We start from the raw sequence: 20,923 nt of genomic DNA, 5'->3' as shown, positions 1-20,923 counted from the left end.
ATGTTTCTCCTGGCATTTTTTGGTCTATTTCGTGTGGGCGAAATAGCACATTCATCTAAAGGTTCTCAAAATGTTATTAAACGAGAAGACATTTCTTTCAAACACCACAAGTCAAAGGTTTCTTCAGTTTCGGTTACCATACGCAGCTACAAACATTCACAAGGGCAGTCATCAATAATTCCTATTGCACGCCAACCAAGAAAAAGTTTATGTCCAGTTCATGCCCTTATTAGATACTTAAAAGCAGCTCCACCGGGTAATGGTCAACTTTTCAGAGATAGTAAAAGTCAACCTGTCACAACCTTTTACTTCCGATCAGTGTTACGGGCTTGTGTGCTGGCTAATAATATGGACCCGAAACTATTCACCTCCCATTCTTTTCGGATTGGTGGAGCTACCCATGCTCACCAATCAAAAATGTCTGCATCCCAAATACAAAAACTGGGACGTTGGAAATCCTCAGCTTACCTAAAATACGTCCGTCCTACTGCTCTTCCAATACACAGTGAATTATGAAACAACAAGTGCATCACAAAACTTAATTTCGAGTTTGATCTGTCGGTTCAAGGCAGCAGATCATGTTTTTGAACAACACCCTGTTTACGCTAGCAAACTGAGTGCCATGACCTATCCTTATTCTAGTCAAATTTTTGTGGTTGACTCTTTAACGCAACAGATACCGTGATATATGACAATCCATTTATTTTCTGTCTCAATTTTCATATTCTGACGGTTCAAGGCCGCAGACAATGTATATTTTATGTCATTTATTTTCCGTCTCATTTTGAATTGCTAATGGTTTTTTACAGCAGGCACTGTTACCCTGTTACTGTTACTGTTACATTCATGTTCCGTCTCATTTGTGAATTGCTGACGATTCAAGGTCGCAGTTAATGTTTTATGACGTTAAATTTATAATGATGTCACCTTTGTTTTTTGAACTGTTCACGGTTAAAAGCCGCTGATATTGTTTTATGACAGTACATGTAAACGGAAGTCACGTGCGTGAATGGCTGACGGTTCAAGGCCGCAGACAGGGTTGTTTTGACATCCAGTTATATGAAAGACATGTGTTTAATTTGTTGACGGTTCAAGGCCGCAGTTATGTTTGATGACGTTACATTCATATTTGATACCATAATTTGGAATTGCTGTCGGTTTTAGGCCGCAGTTAGTGTTTTTTACCTTGTATTTATAATGATCTTACATTTTTGAATTGCTGACGGTTTAAGGCCGCAGATATTGTTGTATGTAATCACATTTATACGGAGGTCACGTGTTAATGGCTGACGGTTCAAGGCCGCAGACATGGATATGCTTGTCACTCCATTTATTTTGTTTGAAGCTACCTTGCACATTTTTATAGGTTCATGCTATGTTTAGGATTTATTGCAATGTAAGAAATTTTCTAAAATTGTTCTATATATTTACTCAGCTCTACTCCTTTCTTAGTTCAAGGGTTAAGTCGAGCTCGTAACACAATCTGGTCTCACTGGGCGGCGGTTTCTCCTTTTGGCGGTTTTTTGCCACCCAGTTATGTTTATTCGGGTCATTTTATATTACAATGTTAGGTTATGTATATAATTGTTATATTACGTATTTTTATGGCATTTTGAATAAATGCCCATTTTTCATTCAAAACTAATATGTGTTGTTTTTCCCTCTTCCCATACGACTTCGACCTAGCTTGATATTACACCCCAACCTTGGACAATACATAAATTAAATTTTATGCGCACATAAAATATTTTATGTCATTGGACACAGTCCTCTTCAGTACTGTTGTCCGGTACACAACGGGTTTTTATCTGCCAACATAAATTATGACGTTAACCAATCATCGTCAATAGTTTCATCACGTGATGTCTCTGGACCAATCGTGAGATGTACCGGCCATTATTGCTAATTTATTTGGCGTGGGCAGTCCCCTCGCCATTTCTAAATTTTAAACCACCTCCTCCAACTCCGCCTACCCAAAGTTTATAGTCCAAGGTCAGGGTCGTTTTAAAAACTTTGATGTATTATTCTAAGTCATTATCATTAGTCACAAAGTGTTTCTCGCTCAATATATTTTGTTTTCATTATTTAACCCAAAGGCCAGTACCTATTCTACAACCTTTACTATTATTTTGTATTTTATGTATTACATGTAGTTGTGTGGGTGGCGGTTTTTTGCCACCCAGTTATGTTTATTCGGGTCATTTTATATTACAATGTTAGGTTATGTATATAATTGTTATATTACGTATTTTTATGGCATTTTGAATAAATGCCCATTTTTCATTCAAAACTAATATGTGTTGTTTTTCCCTCTTCCCATACGAGTTCGACCTAGCTTGATATTACACCCCAACCTTGGACAATACATAAATACATTTCCGATATATAATAATTCAATTCTGGAATTAGCAATAATCGGGAAAATAATCCTTTATAAATGTCAAACTAAATGAATGAATTAAGAAAAAATGTCCCGAGATCATTTTCTCAAATCAATCAACGATACAATAGCATAAACCATCCTAAATTGTTATTAACTACATTGTGCAGAACTGCTTTTAAAAGTAAGCTTTTTACCTCTTTGTTGGTGGTATTAGTATCTTCAGTTATGTCCTGCGTCGGTGGGACACCAGACTCTTGAACTGTAGCATTAACGCAGGCATTTTGTTCATAAGTAACATTCTCACTGCAATCCTTTTCACACTGAAATGTTAATTGATGGCATCTATGTATTTTTTTTTTACACAGGAGGCTTAAATTAAACACAATTTTAGCATGTAATATTTAGCTTTTTTAAACACACTAATAAAAAATTAAAATTGTTACATAATTTGTTCCTTCTATCTGTATTATTTTATCTACTAAATAAAATATTGCAAAAATAATTTTAGCACAGTGTCTGACGAACGAATGGTTCTACTATTATGAAAATATATAGCCTTAATAAATGTATTTCCACCTTTTAGTATTGAAAATAAATAGAGGTATAGAGCAAAAACACTTTTATGTATTCCGCAATATGTTTCCTAAACTGAAATATTTGCTGCTTTCACATATAGATGATGGTTTTAGAAAACTACTAATTTATTGAACGATTTGATACTTAAAAGTATGGATTTAAACCATATATACAGATAATTGTTCTTAAAACAATACATGTCATCATCCATGAAAATATATTGACCGATAATGTGCTTCCTTTCACGTATGTTTAAAAGAGGTATAGATGTTTGCCATGAAATATCTTAAGATATCAAAGTTCTATCCTATACTAGTAATATAAACAAAAAAGATATATGCATCATGTAATCTCAATTACAGACATACAGCTCAAGATCTTTCATACATTGAAATATAAAGATTCAAATGCTTAACATGTACATGTATTTGATAAACCCATACTCAGAAAGAAGAGTTAAATGTAGACTTCAAAGGAAACATCTCAGAAAACTACAAAGATAAAAGTGAACATCTTGGTGAACACTTCAAAAAGGCCAAAGTTAACATTTTGAGAATCTATAAAATTTTGGCTGATAAATGGGAGATGATTTTTTTAACCATGGACTAGTTAGACAATAAAAAGAAGTAGCATGTACAAAAGCTAAAATAAACCAAATCCCCATGCCCAGATAAGGTAAATTTAGAATTACTAGTAAAGAGTACAGGCAAATTTTTTGTTTGCAGCGATTATTAAACTTGTTTGCAAAAAGCTTTTCAAAATGGTTAAATTCCAAACTATGAAAATCTACTTAATAAGATATTTTTTTAAGAAACCAGGGGCAATAGTACATTACAAAAGATAATAGGTAAGGGTAGATTTCTCGGAAGCACAGAGAACCAAAAACAAAGCCCTAGAGCCACGCATTTGTCAACAACAAAAAGAAGCTGTAATGGAAAAATATTTCAGACGGGTTGCTTCAATCATGCAACAAGTACATATTAATTCATGCTAAATATTGATGGATGGGAAGGAAATAGTAAAGGGCGAAATGGGGTCGGGGGTCGTGGGGGCGGGGGAGGAACCCGAATGGGAAAGTTAAACAAGGACGAATATACAAGGGAATGCCATGTTCTTTAGAAACAGTCGCACTACAACGTAAACCACAATAGAGCAGAAACTCATGTACCAAAGATAAACACACAACTACGATTATCTGAATAACATAGAAAAACGAACAACCAACACGTTAGGAAACAGTAGGGCACCGTTATAGATTCACAAGCATGCAAACACACCCACACAAGTAGAAAAAAAACAATCAAGTAACGTCTTAGCATTCGGCTGCCAAAACAAAGAGGAGGCACGAAAACTTACTAAAAGAAAAGGGGGAGGAGATGCAAAAAGTAGCGTAAAAGGAAGTGAAAGGAGCGGACAATAAGAGGAGTAAGGCGGAGAGAAAAACGCTCACAACAAACAAGAAAACATACGCAACAGACAATACAAGACAGACAAAACAACCAGTTGAAAATAGGGGCACCGCCTTGGAACGGTCAGTAACCTGTATAAAGGAAAATGGGGGTTTAAACGCGTTTAGGGCATGCCAACCTCGCACTTACCCTATTTTGAACAAGTTAAACAACACAATGTAAATTAAATCCCCGCTCAGAAAGGCTCTAACATTAGTGCAAATATAACAGATAAATAAAGCAAAACATAAAACTTAGGTAAACTTAAGGTATGTTTACACCCATGTACTCAACAACTTGTCAGAAGTCAGAGCAACAAGAGCCTAACTTTTAAGGGCACGACTCCCTCCTTCCGTTGTATGTAGGATGTAGGAGAAAAGCACCATGGAGTCTTACACTCTATTAGTCATCGCACCATCGAATAGGAAAGCGTAGCAATTAACTGTAGAGGGGTCAATCACTTAACATGCACTGTGCCTCACAATTTTTGCATCGTATCCTCTTTTGATAAACTTTTAACCAATATTTGATTAAAATAAGGGGTATGTTTACTTTTCCGAATTTTATAAACTACATCTCCATAGTATTCCGGTGTGTAAGTCCAAGTTTTAAAAGTGTTTTAAGGGGCGTATTGTATTTTTCTAACAGTTCCGACGATCTGTAGTAAAATTTACTAGAAGCTTTCCGTAGCTTATGATAACAGTAACCCTGTTGTAACAATTTCTTGGTGATATGAAGGTTTCTGTCATTAAAATCATCTATCTTTGAGCAAGCTCAACTACTATTAGTCTAATTAGTGACTTGAATAGATAAGAAAAAACTGTAAGCGACAAAAATGTGTTATTGTATTAAAAGTATGTAATATGTCTTTAAGTGGATCCTGGCATGTATTAACGGGCAAAAACATCATACATTAAGAGGGCAATATTTCTCAACTTTAAAAGTCTGTGACACGACTGAATAAAATGCGCAAAAGATCATCTTGTATCTTTGTCTAGCTTTTTGTAACATAAAAGTGAATCCTTTAGTTTACCTCCCCTGATAATTTTGGTTTTTCTTGAGTTATCTCCCTTGAAAACTAGAACAATTTTTTTTCTCCTTTTCCCTACGGGGAATTCTAGATTTCTTTTTGATATTTGTATCAGAATCATATAATGCAGCTTTCTACCGCAAAATGTTCTCAAAACTCAAGCTCAGATTCTCATAATCCTCAGATTCTCATAATCAAAGAAATTATATATTTCTCATAGGCGTCAATGTTTACTTCAATACCGCTTATTTCCCCAAAAGTGATAAAATTCAAAAAAATCTCTCGGTGAAACGTTTTTAATTTTAAATGTCTTTTAAGTGACAGGAAGAAGAAATGTTTCGGACAGAGTCATTATTGTATCACCGCCTCGGTAGCCTAGAGGTAGAGCGTCCGCTTCGAGTGCGGGAGGTCGTGGGTTCGATCCCCGGCCGCGTCATACCAAAGACGTAAAAATGGTACTAGTAGCTTCCTCGCTTGGCGCTCAGCATTAAGAGGATAGTGCTAGGACTGGTCAGCCCGGTGTCAGTATAATGTGACTGGGTGGGGTATCATGCCACGTGTCTACAAGTAGACACCGTCGTTTATATGACTGGAAAAATGTTGAAAAAGACGTTAAACCCGAACACACACACACACACACACACACACACACACACACACACACACACATATTATTGTATCTGACATTTGGCCTCTACGTGTGACATTGACTTGGAAGTTAGGGCCTTAAACTTGCGCATGACTCGTTGCTATTTGCAGTAAGTAATTTAAAATCAGAGTTATAAACCGGACACTTAATAGACCTTTAACTTCAAAGTATGACATTTGGGTCTAGGGGACTGGTCTTGTGCATGACACATCGTCTTATTATGGTAAACATTTATGCACAGTTGTTTAAAAAACCCTTCATGGAGGGCAGAGTTGTTGACCGTACACGAAACAGACCCTGTTAACCTTTGAACTCTAAGTGTGATATTGACCTTGAAGGTAAGAGTCTAAGTCTTGTGCATATCATCTAATTATGGGAAACATATATGCTACTTTATTTCAAAATCCCTTCATAGATGGCAGAGTTATGGAGTTATGGACCGGACAAAAACTGTTACGGACGAAAGGAAGGAAGGAAAACAGACTCTATCTATGTCTTTTTATTTCGAAAAAGGCGGGGGACAAAATGTTGTCTCTATGTTATAAACAGAAGTGAAGTCATTGACCTAGCTTTTGAAATTAAATATTTTTTGATGGGTTAAAAGTCATATTAAAGGCACTCGCTACAGTTTTCCCGGAAGGGTCGATATTTACCCCAACACCGTGCCAATTTGGTTGTGTTTCTAATCGATGTAGCTAACTGCAGAGCTGGTGCGGTCTTCTGCGCATGCCCGGAGGTGATTATCTAATGTCGCGTACGGCAAAAATTCGCAAATTATTGTATGTTCGCATGCATTTAATGTACTAAATGTATAATATACTGACTAAAGGTTAGGGTAAGTATCACCTTGGTTACAAAATATATACATTTAAAGTACTTTTAGTTCAAATTGCTTCAATCCGACATATACTGGAGTCTGTTATTTATACCAGCGCTCAAACTCTGCATTGAGTCACAGCTGTTTCTAATCCCGTACCGTACCCGTACCGTACATTCGTAAACTATAGGTTTTGTTAAAAAAAAAGAGCGGAAACTTTCATCGTTCTATGCCATTTAAATGCTTCAGAAAAGAAAATCCGCTTATTAAGAAATCTGCCGTTTGATAATTTTATATATATATTTCTAAGTCATTTGCTCAAACACTGAAAGAGTATTTCGTGCCAAGCTGCGTTGTATAAATGACCGCCACACCCCACCTCGTTGTAATTTGATTTAAGCGAAATCTAATATGGTGACCTATCAATTTTCTTTTTGTTTTAGATTAGGTAGACATAACCAAAGTTATGTGCAGAGTTTGATTAAATTCTATTATGTGAAACTCGATTAAATAGCAGAAGTACCAACTTAAAACTGACAAAAATATGCAAAATAGCCCTTGGGTCTGCTGAACAAGTATTCCTTTCTTTACAAAATCATGTTCTTTTGATTTCTCTGAGCATGTTACAAATAAATATATTGTTTTCCGTTATAAAAATGCTTAAATAATCAAATTTATGCTGATTATTGTACTTTACTGAAATATATTTTATGATTACAGAAATTTTGAAAAATGTTTAAAATAGCACCGTATCTAGGGGCAAATTAAATTGAAACAAAGCTGGTGACCTAGTATTTTTATTTCATTTTTCAATACATCATAACAGGATCTTTTAATACAAAACATTTCATCAAAATATATTATTGAGAAAAAAATTACGAAACTGTAGCGAGCGTCCTTAACACATTGATAGGTCATATTGCGACTTTCCTGATTTTCATAGTAGATGAAGACCCCAGGCGTCCCTCCGGATAAATTTTCATCACGGGCGAGTACCTGGACTTATCCTTCTAGATGTCTTCCTTTTATGAAAAATTTTACGCCCAAATTAGAATCGAACGCACATCGGTGAGGGACAAGAGAAATCAGAAACTTTTACCACGGAGGTCCCCAAATTTATTTCTTCCTATACTTCATGTTCTTGTTCTATACTTAATTGAGACAAACATTGCGACAAATGCGTATCTCAAACAAGTAGAAAATGTGGCCTCTAAAGTGTCAACAAGGTTTTTTCTATAATTAGACCTGGCGAGTTAGTTAAGGACCTCATATAACCGAGTATCCAAACAGACCTAGATTTCATAGAGGTGAACGTTTCAACATAGCTTTACAAAATTTAGGTAGAAAATGCGGTCTCTAGAGGTTTTCCTATATATTTACCTTGTTATCAGGTCTTTGACCCCAGAAGTCCCAGTAACAAACTGTTTCGATATTGTATTAAGGGTAACCTTCTGGTGAAGTGTATAGAATTGGGCTGAAATTGTGACATCTAGTGTGATAACAGTTAAATTGGTGACGACGCAGGACAAACAATAGAAGACGACGGGCACAGGCAATAGTGTGCTCAGGTGAGCAAATAACGATGCATGAATTTGATATAGTTGGAACAGATTGCGAGAAATGAGGAGGAAGGAAGCAGAGGCCGAATGTCCTAGGATAAATTAAAATAAAAGATTATTTAAAATTAAAGAACGGTTCAAAGAATTTTATAGAAGGCTCGGTTAATGAAATCTGCAATAAAGTCTACCCGGACATTCCGAATCAATCTAAAATACGGGACACTCTAAAGGCTGATAGTAACATATACTCCATCAAAAATTAGAAAATAGCTATCTTTGCATATTTTACCAACCATAAAGGTCATAATATTTATCTATTTTTCAAGCAATAAACATTTTTCAATGAGCTAGTGGGGTTTCCAGTGCAAAATGTCTCGTACAAGTCCCGTGCCCATTTCAAATAAAAGTATATGGATAAATACGTTATATACCTGTTATACTATAAATTTATACATGTTGAAATGTATGTAATAAAAGTCTTAATGTTAACAATATATCGTTAAATAAGTTATTCCAAATCACCATACTTTTTCCGTACATTTTTACCCATATAATCTGCCTCAATTCTCTTTCATCATTCAGTATTATCCCATCCATTTGCAAATGTCTAATTAGTATTTAGTTTGAATCATTTTAAATTCTACTGTGTGTTACATTGAATAATGCTTTATTTTTAATGTTGAAACTATACCAATGAAACAATAAAGCGTTCATTTTGACCTTGTTTAAACTCATTATCTTTTTATTTGTGTGTACACTATCTTTTTCACTAAAGTAGTGTCAGAAAGATCTACAACCGGAAATGATTAACAGCAACTGTAGTTCGGAATATTAGCAGGAATAGTTGGGTCTATTGAAATCAGAAAAAAATAGCTTTTAGACAAAATAAACAATATTTCATAAATCAGATAATGTATTTTTTAAATTATTAGAAAGTTAGTGGTCAATTCACAAGCATTAGAAAACGAAATAGAATATTAAAGAATTAATTTCATTCTAATATACTAAGAACTGGTTCGGAATACCCGTGGACCACTCACGCACTCCATGCATAGACTTTCGCGGATTGTTATCAAACATTTACATTAAATAGACTTGATGATCCCCAAACACCCACAGAAAATTCAAAACACTAAATACAAGTACGGGAATACTATTTACGGTCGCGACAAAATACGTAAAGTAAGATAATCCCACAGAATCAAAGGACTCAACTTATTACCTTTGGTCCTGTACCATTCGTTTAAACGGAGTTCTATTAAAAATCTACATTAATGTATACAGGTACAGTCCAAGAATCGTAAACCAACTGTTGAAATGCATGTACTTGGTCTGGTGGGTAAGAACCATGCCAATCTATTTGCTGGCCGGTGGGTGTTTATATATGAAAGGAAACGTTCTAATAGGCCCAAACAGTTTAGGAAGATTTAACTTAAACAGTATTCAATCTTCAAATCTAAATGGGTTAAAACCAATGATCCCGAAGGACCAGAAAATATAGCAACACTGGGATGAAGTCGGGGCGACTTTTTACAGCCGCTACACAACACTTAACACCCGCTGTTGCGAAGTAAATAAAATCTGAAAAGTAGATCCCTCGGAAGCACCGAGAACAAAGCAAACAGTGCAAATTGCAGACTCGGTTTGATTGACTCTGTTCATGAGCGGTAATGGAAAATGCAACACTGCCAACGCCCCCTAAGCAAAACTATTCCTGGCACTTCTCACAAGAAGAAAGAAAACGTCCCTATATTATTAATGACTCCAAAGATAACAAAAAAAGCTCTGACCTTTCTTGTGGTTGACTTTACCAAAGAATATTATTAGGTTATTTAACAGTGTTCTGTACAATACGGAGATAAATTTGGACGAGTACCCAGCTGAGAAAAGCATAGCTGAGTACGTGCCCAAATATATCTCGTATTGACCAGTACAATGCTTTTTATTCTATATCTATTTTTTAGTTTAAATTGAAGATGATTCACTGTATATCGTGTTTCTGCTTTTTCTGATTTCAAGGCGCACAATTAATCTCTGTACATAGAGCGCCTACTTCACCGGATTTACATTCGTAACATTTTCACGCGTTTCGGGCTTTATCTTATGTTTAACATGGGACTGTTGAACATTCCAAATCTGGAGCAAAAAACAAGCTTTTTGTAGTCACGTGCGTCCAATACGGTAATATATTGTACGGTCACGTGTTGCAAATAAACGTTCACGATTGGATAAATAAAATAGATATAGAATTATGATTAGTGTCACATGCGATTGTGCATACAACCGTAGACATCTTTCTTAGAGAATTTTGTATATGCTATTGCGCTATCAAAATTAATTAAACATGAATCAATTGGCTTGACCAGCAATTCTGCCCATTACAACCGAAACCATTAGGTGATGACAGGAATAATTAGAAAAAAATGTGACCCGTTAAGAGAAATCCAAGTTTGAATGTTAAAATGAAAACTAAAGCTAAACACATTGTAGAAATTTACACAGCACAGCGTAAACTTGAAATAGATATTACAGAGGAAAAAGAAAACAAAAACATCAGGGATAAGCCTAAATTGAACGTAGAAGATGAGATGAATTTTGATAAAAATATAAACAATTAATAGATAAATGCAATATCTGAAATACATTTCAGAAAGAAAAATGAAACACTAAACTGTCTTGTTAATCGCATACCTGAAAATCTCAATATAACACAATAAAATATTACATTAGTCAGAACATCTTAACCGAGGAATTTGGAATGTAGAGAGACCAAACATTGATAAAAAAGAAAACAAAAAAATATATTTTGAAAAAAAAAAATCATTCCCGAAGCATATTGACTACAAAAGAAAAGATCTATCCGTGATCAAAAATGTCCATCTTAAAGTTTTACTACAAGCAAAAAAGAGATACCAACCTGTCTTGAACATCATATCCCGGTCACGGGCAGCAGTGTTACAAAACGACCCTGTTCGGTTCTACTAAGACCCTTTATTCAGGCTCTACAAGCTTGTTTATACTAGTCGTCCAGACAAGCACTCGTATATCAGTCACGTTCATAGAGGTTACATTGAGGCCAACATTGTGTAATACATACAGTACATTAGGATATGTAATCCATCATTGTGTGATACATGTAATTCTTGCACTAAGAAACCTTACGTTGTATTCTATCTTTGTTTGCGAGAGTTTATATTCTAATTTTCTTTATTCCCTTCAAACGGTCTTAACTTCAATATTTTGTAAATGTTTTTGTGGCAATTTTGAATCTTCTTACCTTGTCCCTTTTCTGTTTGTACTGAAACTGTTCTTCTGCAATAAATTCGGGTCTCGATACCTTTCTACAAGCGTTTCTTTCAATTGATGCAAGTTGTTTCGTTCTTGTTTCTGTCACGTTCCATTTTCATTAAGTCTTTTGATTATGGATGTACATAACTAAATGGCCAAAATTACACGGTGGGTAACCTACTCGGACTCTTTTTTTATCAAATCAGCGTCCCCCGACTTTTTATGATCTGGCGAAGGACCTTTTTTGAATTTAATCGTAATTATTTGACAGATTTGCTCTAAATAATTGTTTATAGCAATGAATGTATGTGGTGTTCTCCATGTAAATGTCTGACGGAATGTCACAGTGGTATGTCTACAGGAACGCAGTGTCGTAGTCAAGACACATTGAGGAGTTTTTGTGTACAGAGGAAACGCATTGTACTGGAAATATATCAAAAATCCTGACCAATCTTAATGAACCATGAACATTCGGAGATGGATATTATGAAAAGACTGTATTGCAAATTTGTATTGAAATTAATGTATAGACATGAAAACAGTCGGTAAGCTCACGTTTACCACAAAATAATGAACACTAAAGTTTCCGTGGCGAAGGACTCTTTATGACCATTGAACAGGACTACTTATGATTTCAGTCTCGTCAGATGTTGCGGATTGTGAGAAGAGACATAAAATCGATTAAAGTGAACTGAGGTCATTTTACTGAAGTACTTTCAAAATTACTTTATGTACATTTTAAATATAGTCTTTTCCACCCGGCTTGTCCAAATGAATTTTCTTCTACATTGTATTCCGTAAGTGGTGTTGAAATTGAACGAACTACGAAATAATAATTTTTAGAATAAACACAAGCTTTGTATAACATTTTATTTGTTGTGACATATCATTGTTGCACTTTATAGTACAGACTTTGTCGGTACTTTGTTTCTTGCTGATTTCGCCATATGCAATGTCCATCTGCAGTTACACTTGTTACTTGTGATGCGTTGGTTCAGCTTTTGTTTGAATAACAATTTTTAATTCTACTGTACTTGTTTTTTTTTTTAACTTTACATTTCTTTATATTTGTTTTGTATCAATGTAGACGTAAATTGGCTCATTATTTATCTATAACAGGATATGGACGTAACTTTGTATTTTCTGATTTTAGTACTGTGGATTGTATTAGTCCACCATACATTTGGTCATGGTGTTTTAGCCATCTTTAATAATACTTTCTGATAATATATATTTTTACAATATTTTAATATAAAACCTTCTGTTGCCCTGCATAATATTTTTCAGTACCATTCAACTGATACCGGAAATAAGTGCTTTTGTTCAGTGATAGGAACTGTACTTTTTTCCTGCTATAGTTTATACATACTTGGATAGTACATGGCTGCTTATAACGAGAGGAAATACAGCTACTATTTATTTGACAGGTTTCACTCTTAAGACTAACCTGCGCATTCATTTTAGTCATTTGAAAGGCTGAATTCAGTTCAAGAACAGCCTGTAAGTCTTGTGTTTTAAAACATCATACTAATATGTAAGTACCATATGCTCGTGGTCTAAGTTTACATTTCAGCACGGCTCTTTAAATCCAGTCCAGCAATTGCATTAACTGGCGCGAAACACACCAAGTGAAAAGTAAACACACGATCGTATAAATGAACAGAAGACCAGAATTTCTTATAAGATGACTAACATGAAAAGTGAAAGATCTTAACTTTTATGAAGAAGGGCCACAGTGTAAAGACGTTTCTTTAAGACTTTGCTGACGTACCTTTTCAAGTCAGTTGGCAAGATTACGCACACTGGAGCAGTTCAGCAGACATCGGAGGGCACCCACAGGAGAAAATAGCATTTACGCCAGGAAATAAAAATGGAAAAATGTAGTTGCACTTTCATATCTATAGATTCGCTATCTGTGTACATGCATTAGAAAATGTAAATTATCTCAGATTCTAATTCTGATGATGATTAAGAAATTCTCAATTCTGAGAGCAATCCCTACAATTAATTACCTTGCGCATAAAAATCAGCCTTTAGAATTAGGATTTGTCTTAACATAATTACTAGATGGTCAAACAAGACATCAATTTGTTAAAATAACACATTGAATAAACTACGATAACTACCGATTCACTAAAATTTGTTCAAACATGTAAACAAAGACACAACACACAGAGACGTTCAGCTCAACTAAGGCAGTTGAAAACGACATCCTATGTTATTGGTTTTTACCAAGTGGAATAGTCAATGTAAACAATTATGCTGGCCCAAAACTACTCATTTCCTTTCATTCGAGAAACGCCTTTGTTGACAAACACTTTAAAGCCATCATATTAAGAAAAGGTTACTAGCAATATAATACTGGCTCAAAACCCATTTCTCAATTATAACAACAACAACAAAATGTCATCTGGTGTAAGTTAATACAAAGTAAGCCAAAGTCGGCGTTGAAGTATTTCAACACTTACAAACTAGCATTTAATGTTACATATTAATTGATGATGGTTACAGGTACTTACATTCGAACCTTGATTATCTCTTTTTACCTGCAAGTTTGTTTCTCTTGAGATGCAGTGCATCTTACTCCCAGATGTCAAAACACATTAATAGTATTTGGTACATAAGCCCAATGAAAATATTTTTAAGGTGTTAGGGGAGTCCCTTTCACAAAAAGATCGTCTGCATCCTCCTGGATATAGTACCTTTACAATCTCTTTTAGTCTTGCTGCATTAGCCTGACTGCTTTTAACTTAGCCTGTGGTATGCTACATGTGATATAAGCATCATTTTCACATCCCTTAGGATGATTCTACTGCTTTTTTAGAATGCAGCCTAAATTCTCTACTAAAGAAGAAATTGCTACCGTAATAAAGCAATTATTAACAGAATAATTTGAAGGTTATAATTATACGCATTTTTTTAGCTTTAAAAGATGAACACATGAATAAATTAATAAATGAATATTTTTTTTTACTTTGACCGCGTTAATAAATGATTGTTACTTTTGTACATTACTAAATTATTAAATTAAACATGCAAAATTTAATATAGATTGCTCTTAATTTTGTTTTGTTTTGTTTAAAGGGAATTCCTATAGTTTTTATGCGCATCTTTCTCCGCAGCCGATACTTTCTGTGGAAAACTGAACTGAAGTCAACATTTGTTGAAACATGTTACAGACAATCTTAAATATGAGGAATCTTGAATAAAATAACATTTTTGATAAGTTTTATCAGTAATCAAATTTTGATACTGGTTTATGTTGTATTGACAAGTATCATGCCTGACAGTTATCTTGTTATTTTTGTGGTTGTGTTTTCACATCGCATTTTAGTACAAAGACAGTGTTGTTCATAAATTATAAGATAACTGATTTAGTACTGATAAGACCATATCACCTTTCAGATAATTTAGTATTCAATTATAGAAAGAATTAAGATTTTTGAAAACTTTGTTTTAACTTTTAGCAGACATACATGTAATCAATTTGGCCAGGTTCGCACCATTTCCGCCCGAACAGGTGTTGTATTCTAGCGGTCTTAACATAAAATTTAGCCTGGTGACACATACATTTTAGCCATTTTTATGCTTACAATAGAATTATCTTTACACAAGAAAAACAGGAAAAAATTCTATGAAAGAGTTTTTCAAAATCTAAAAAAAATTTGTATGGGATATCATATAAAATAACAAATTTGAATGTATGCTATGAAATTCAGCTTGGGATTTAAGTATACAAGTAGGATACAGATAGCAAATTGGTGTGTAAACTATACAGGATATGTGTAATGTATTTCAGTTATGGGTAACATATCGGGTTGTTTGTTATGCAGCTATGATACATTTATCAGATCAGTTATATGTTCTGGAACGGAAATGACAATTTTAGCCCGTCGATATGTATAATACATATTTATCATACAGTTAACATAACATATCGGGTGTTATTTTTATACTTTTTAAAAAAAAAAAAAAAAAAAAAAAAAAAAAAAAAACAAAAAACAAACAAACAAAAAACAACGTTATATGGTTTCAGTAACATCACAAAAAGTACAGGTCTTGCAATTATCAGATAAGAATCTGTATTTCAATGTTTAGATACTAACCCGTAGACTTCCTTTATCGATTTACTTTTGTATGTTTATCACTGTGCACGAAGTAACTATAAACACTGGTAGTTGTAAAAGTTTTCACATTTTTACTTAAATTTGACTAGTACCGCAATCTTTTGTTTTATCAGTAAACTGTTCCTATGTTATTATTGACCATCTTCTGTAGTCAGTTAATTCATATACGCTTTTAATGACCTCATATTTCTGGTTTGCAGTTTATCAAATTTAATTTGTGCCATGTCATGTTATTGCCGATACAAACTGTACTTTAACCAATCATACCTTATCGTTGTTCATGTGAACAAGTTTTACGTTGTTTGTTTGCAAGTGAACATCAGGTTTGTACTGACAGAAAACTTTAGTAAGGATTGTATTACGGGTCGCATATGTACCCTGATGAATTTATTGCCAAAATGAACTATCAATGTTTGCTCAGCTGTTATCTTTGTCACATCACATATGTTGTATAGCTACTGTAAACCTTGCATCTTATGTGATATCCGAGTGGTGCAGAAATATCCAGCTGATCTCTATGGATACGCGGACGACCACAAGATTGCGTTAAAAATTCAAGCGGGAAATTCTCAAAATGAGACAACTGTTCTTCAACAACTCGACAGTTGTCTAAATGAAATCATAAAATGGATGACAACCTTCAAACTGAAAATGAATCAGTCTAAAACTGAAATTATTATGTATGGAACAAGACAACAGTAAGCGAAATTGGACATCACAAGTGTAAACGTTGGTGGGTGTGACGTAAAATGCGTCGATCACGTCAGAGACCTAGGTGTAACTATGACCAATACACTCAACTTTGACCATCACATTCAGAAAAAGAGTCAGATAGCTCATGTACAGTTACGAAACCTTAGGGCTATACGGAAACATCTCACACAGAAGTCAACTGAATCATTAGTGCATGGATTGGTTCATTCTCACATTGACTTCTGCAACAGTTTATTTACAGAAATTCCAGCATACCAAATCAATAAACTACAGTGAGTCCAAAATCATGCCGCTAGAGTAGTCAAGAATGCTTCCTATGAAAAACCAAGTACCGAACTTCTGAAAGAATTACACTGGCTTCCAGTTAAGGCTAGAGTCATGTTCAAAGTTTTAGTAATAGTCTTCCGTGTCATCAATGGTACAGCTCCAGTATATCTGAGGGAAATGTTTGTACCTACTCGACAACGATACAGACTTCGCTCACAAAGTGACACTAACTTTAACATCCCTAGACGGCGAACAAAACTAGCAGACAGATCTATGGCAGTCGTTGGTCCCAAATGGTGGAACGATCTGCCTAGCTATCTGAAAAACATTCAGTCTGAAGCCAGCTTTAGATCAAAACTGAAAACACATTTATTTAGGCAGTTTTATGAACAATGAGTGTAGTCTTGTTAAAATACAAAATATTCAGAAGTGGTGTAAAATAGTATTTATATATGTCCAAATCTTTAAAAGCTAAGTTCTAGAATCCTGTTCATATTTTGTATGTATATATGTTAAATGTGTGTTATGTAATTGTAAAGCGCAATAGAATATTTTATAATTTTTGCGCTATATAAATGCCATGTATTTGTATTTGTATATATTACTTTGTACCTTATGCAATTCATTTATTACGATCTGAGTACAATTGTGTTTATAGTAAGTTGATTGCTTGTTAACCGTGATCATTGGGGTGTGGTCACACAGGACAGCAATGTCGGCACTTGTATTTGTTTTTTTCAGTATCTATATTTACGACTTTCGTTCTTATGTATCATTGTTATGCACCTCTCACATAGGTATATGCATTCTTTATTCCAGTGTGTGCAGAGCACTTGTTACTTATTATTAACATAGTCTGCTAATCTTTTTACTATTGCTATATCATTTTGGTTCTCATAATGATGGTTTCTAGTCAGCACACCTAGTCAAATTATTTTCAAACACTGTTTCCCTTGCCCTCTCTCGCCTCTTTGGTTGGACTGATTTTGGACTTTTGGCTTGTCCAGCTTCATGTCACGTCATGTTATACATCTCGTATTATTTTTACTGTTTAGTATTTAGTAACTTTTGGTATCAGTTTGTGCATTTTAATAAATCGTCTGGCTCTACAGGAGTCAGACATGTTCAGTCCAGCATATGCGTTGTCTTCCTTTGTTGTGTCATAAATAGAACTGCAGTGGCGAGAGAGAGCAAATATCAAATGATATATTATGTAGTGTAACGACATAAAATTGTTTATATTTGCTAAGTCAGTATTATATTATTCAGGGTAGTACCGAGCAGGTGGTTTTAAGTCCTTTTACCTATATACGCATTTAGTAGTCTTAGACCTACCAACCTTATTGATATTCCAGCCTCGTTTTGATGTCAAGGCGTCCCTTGCAAAAGAAATAAGTTTTTACCGAGGGCTTTAGCTTTCCTCGTCCTTCCCCACCACCCACCTGCTTGGTAGCCTCTATTATATTTTCACATTAATATGTATTCTGGTGTTCTTTTGCTCCCATATTTTGCAAAGTTATTCATTGTACATTTCAATTTAACATCGCAATCAGAGTAATGTTAGTACATTGTAATGTAAACCAAGAAAGTTAAGGGGTGAGGACACCCTTCTGTTTGCAGCATTGGAAATCCACTACCTCCTCCCTTGCGCTCCCAAAAAAAGAGAAAAAGAAATAGATTAAAAGATGAGGGTATAGATAGGGTTGGGGCAGCCGGCTCGCAGTTTCTATGCTTTCTTATATACATTTAATTCATATAATATCCAGCTTCATGTCACGTCATGGAATACATCTCGTATTAGTTTTACTGTTTAATATTTAGTAACTTTTGGTATCAATTTGTGCCTTTTAATAAATCGTCTGGCTCTACAAGAGTCAGACATGTCAATTTCGGTGTCTCACATTAAGCAGATTTTATTGTGAGTTTGACTGAAAATATTCTTCTTGCATCATGCAAGGCTACCATTGTTCTTTTGATTTTTAGTCAGCATTTATAATGTTGTTAATAAAATGCAATTTGCAGATATCTAAAAAGGACCACTGTATATATGCTGTGACTATTGGCAGTTTTTCAATATTTTTGAAGAATTAAGAAGGCCATGTATTTTGTGTGTTTATGTAAATACGGTGGCTACGAGCATAAATTCGAGATAGATTTTCTTATTGTTCTTTAGAAAAGTAAATAAAATCACAAAGATTATGGTGATATTTGATCCAAATTAGTCCTGTGACCAAACTATTTGCTAAAACCTACATTCATAACTAGTCCTTTTCCACCAAAACCTTATGCGACGACAAAAGAAATATTTCCGACAGGAAGCTTACACAGTTAAAGTGGCAAACTCATGAAACATCTATTCATGTATTTCAAATTGCACAAGGTACCTAAAAACTTGAAAATTGTCCTAGTATTGTTGCAATGGAGGCAAATCTCGACACACTTGACAAAAATACTGAAACCTCTTTTGTTTTTTAGAGAACCGCACGTTAATTATATAACTAAGACGGTATATCATGACATGTGTAAACGGCAAATATATGTCATTATTCCGTGGATTTACAAATTTGTCAAAGTAACAGTTGCTTAGGTCGATATTCTTCATTTTTCGACACCTTGTCAATTGTTCTGCTTGATAAAAATAAAACAGAGTCTGACGCTTTATTATAAACAGTCTGGGGACGCCGATTGGATTAAAACGTCCGGGTAGATTAACCACCGTGAAATATTCATTATTTTGACAATGTATATCATATTCACAATGATTGTAAGCTCACTCACCGCTTTCGCTTTTTCTTCTTCTCGTTCTGTGCTTCCCTTGCCTGCACAAAAACAAAATAAATATAAAAATATGAAAAACTAAACGTGTAACAAATTGATATTACAGATCATTTGGTGGCTTTCTTCGGTACTTTGAAATTCTTATGGCGTGACATATTATATGTTACTATAGAAAACCTGCTAAAATATTTTTCTTCGATTTTACATGGATACGCTGTCCAGCTATTTAGATAGAGCGAACCAGGTATCTTAACATCTTCATGTAAATATGAGCCCATTAATATAATGTAAAACAGGACACTCTACGGGCATTGTATAGCATTACTTGATTCGTTCCAACTATAACGTGTTAAGAGACAAAAGGCTGTAAATTAATATGCTTTTCAACAGGCTCTCTTTGGAGACTGTGATTTCCGAATTGTGTTGATTCTCTTTGTCGGTAGTACTGTATTAATTGTTAAATCATTATTATTCCGTATTAAAAGTGACAGACAGTGGCTTTGATTTAACTGGTTCCATGTGCAACCCAAGTGATTATAAAGATAAACACGTCACTTTTTGGACAGGATTAAGTTATAAAAATACATGGCGGGAAACTAACAGTTAATATACCATTTATAAAATAGTACGTGTGAGTTTCACTTTCCTCCGAATCCGATCCAGGCATTTCAGTTGTAGATTCCGAACATGATCTGTTGGTGGTACGTATAGGTATTAAATAACCTATTTCTCCGGGCATCGAAGGTTGGTTTGGATATTCGTCAGTGTACGTTGTATGTACAGGGATAGTCTACATAGGAGACAAAATAGACTAATTTTCGTCATTTATGGCAGTGATTAGATCCTTATGGCCATATATCATTTTGTTGTCGTGAAGGTGCAGTGTTTTTCACTAACACATAGGTAATCTAAAATGCCTTTTTGTCATTTTTCATTTGTCTACATATCTCTGAGCGTAAAATTAATCTTATCTTTTATAATAGCAATTATTTTTATATTTAACTAGTTGGCAGTTTGATGTACATTTAAAAGGACTGTAATATAAAATACATTTTGTATACGCATAATATTATATAAATATCATATGGTAGCGTGTGTGACATTGATTGACATATGATATTTATTTTTTTATACTAAACAACATAAAAAGTTGAAAAATGTTTTTAATTAATTTTATTCAACAGTTTCATCTTTAGCGTGGTAACCGCCTGTGTACACACTGAATAGTGACGTCACTACTATATCTGTACAAGGGAGGCAATCATTTGGCTAAAAAATTGAAGCAGT

At 34.4% G+C, this 20,923-nt stretch overlaps 1 protein-coding gene across 1 annotated transcript in view; it reads right to left on the bottom strand.

Annotated features, from left to right (window-relative positions):
• The window catches only part of LOC123558805 (uncharacterized), a 127,226-nt gene that overhangs the window by 69,707 nt on the left and 36,596 nt on the right, over positions 1-20,923 (bottom strand). The window contains exons 3-5 of the mRNA XM_053544457.1: positions 20,249-20,426; positions 19,637-19,677; positions 2,578-2,703 (exon numbers count right to left, since the gene is read on the bottom strand). Of these exons, the coding sequence (XP_053400432.1) occupies positions 2,578-2,703; positions 19,637-19,677; positions 20,249-20,426 (345 nt within the window). The remainder of the gene's footprint in view (positions 1-2,577; positions 2,704-19,636; positions 19,678-20,248; positions 20,427-20,923) is intronic.

Source organism: Mercenaria mercenaria, chromosome 5, assembly GCF_021730395.1.
Source record: "Mercenaria mercenaria strain notata chromosome 5, MADL_Memer_1, whole genome shotgun sequence".
In the NCBI taxonomy this organism is placed as follows: Eukaryota; Metazoa; Mollusca; class Bivalvia; order Venerida; family Veneridae; genus Mercenaria; species Mercenaria mercenaria.
Note: the sequence above shows the minus strand (reverse complement) of the source record. Positions and strands in the feature narration are given on the sequence as shown.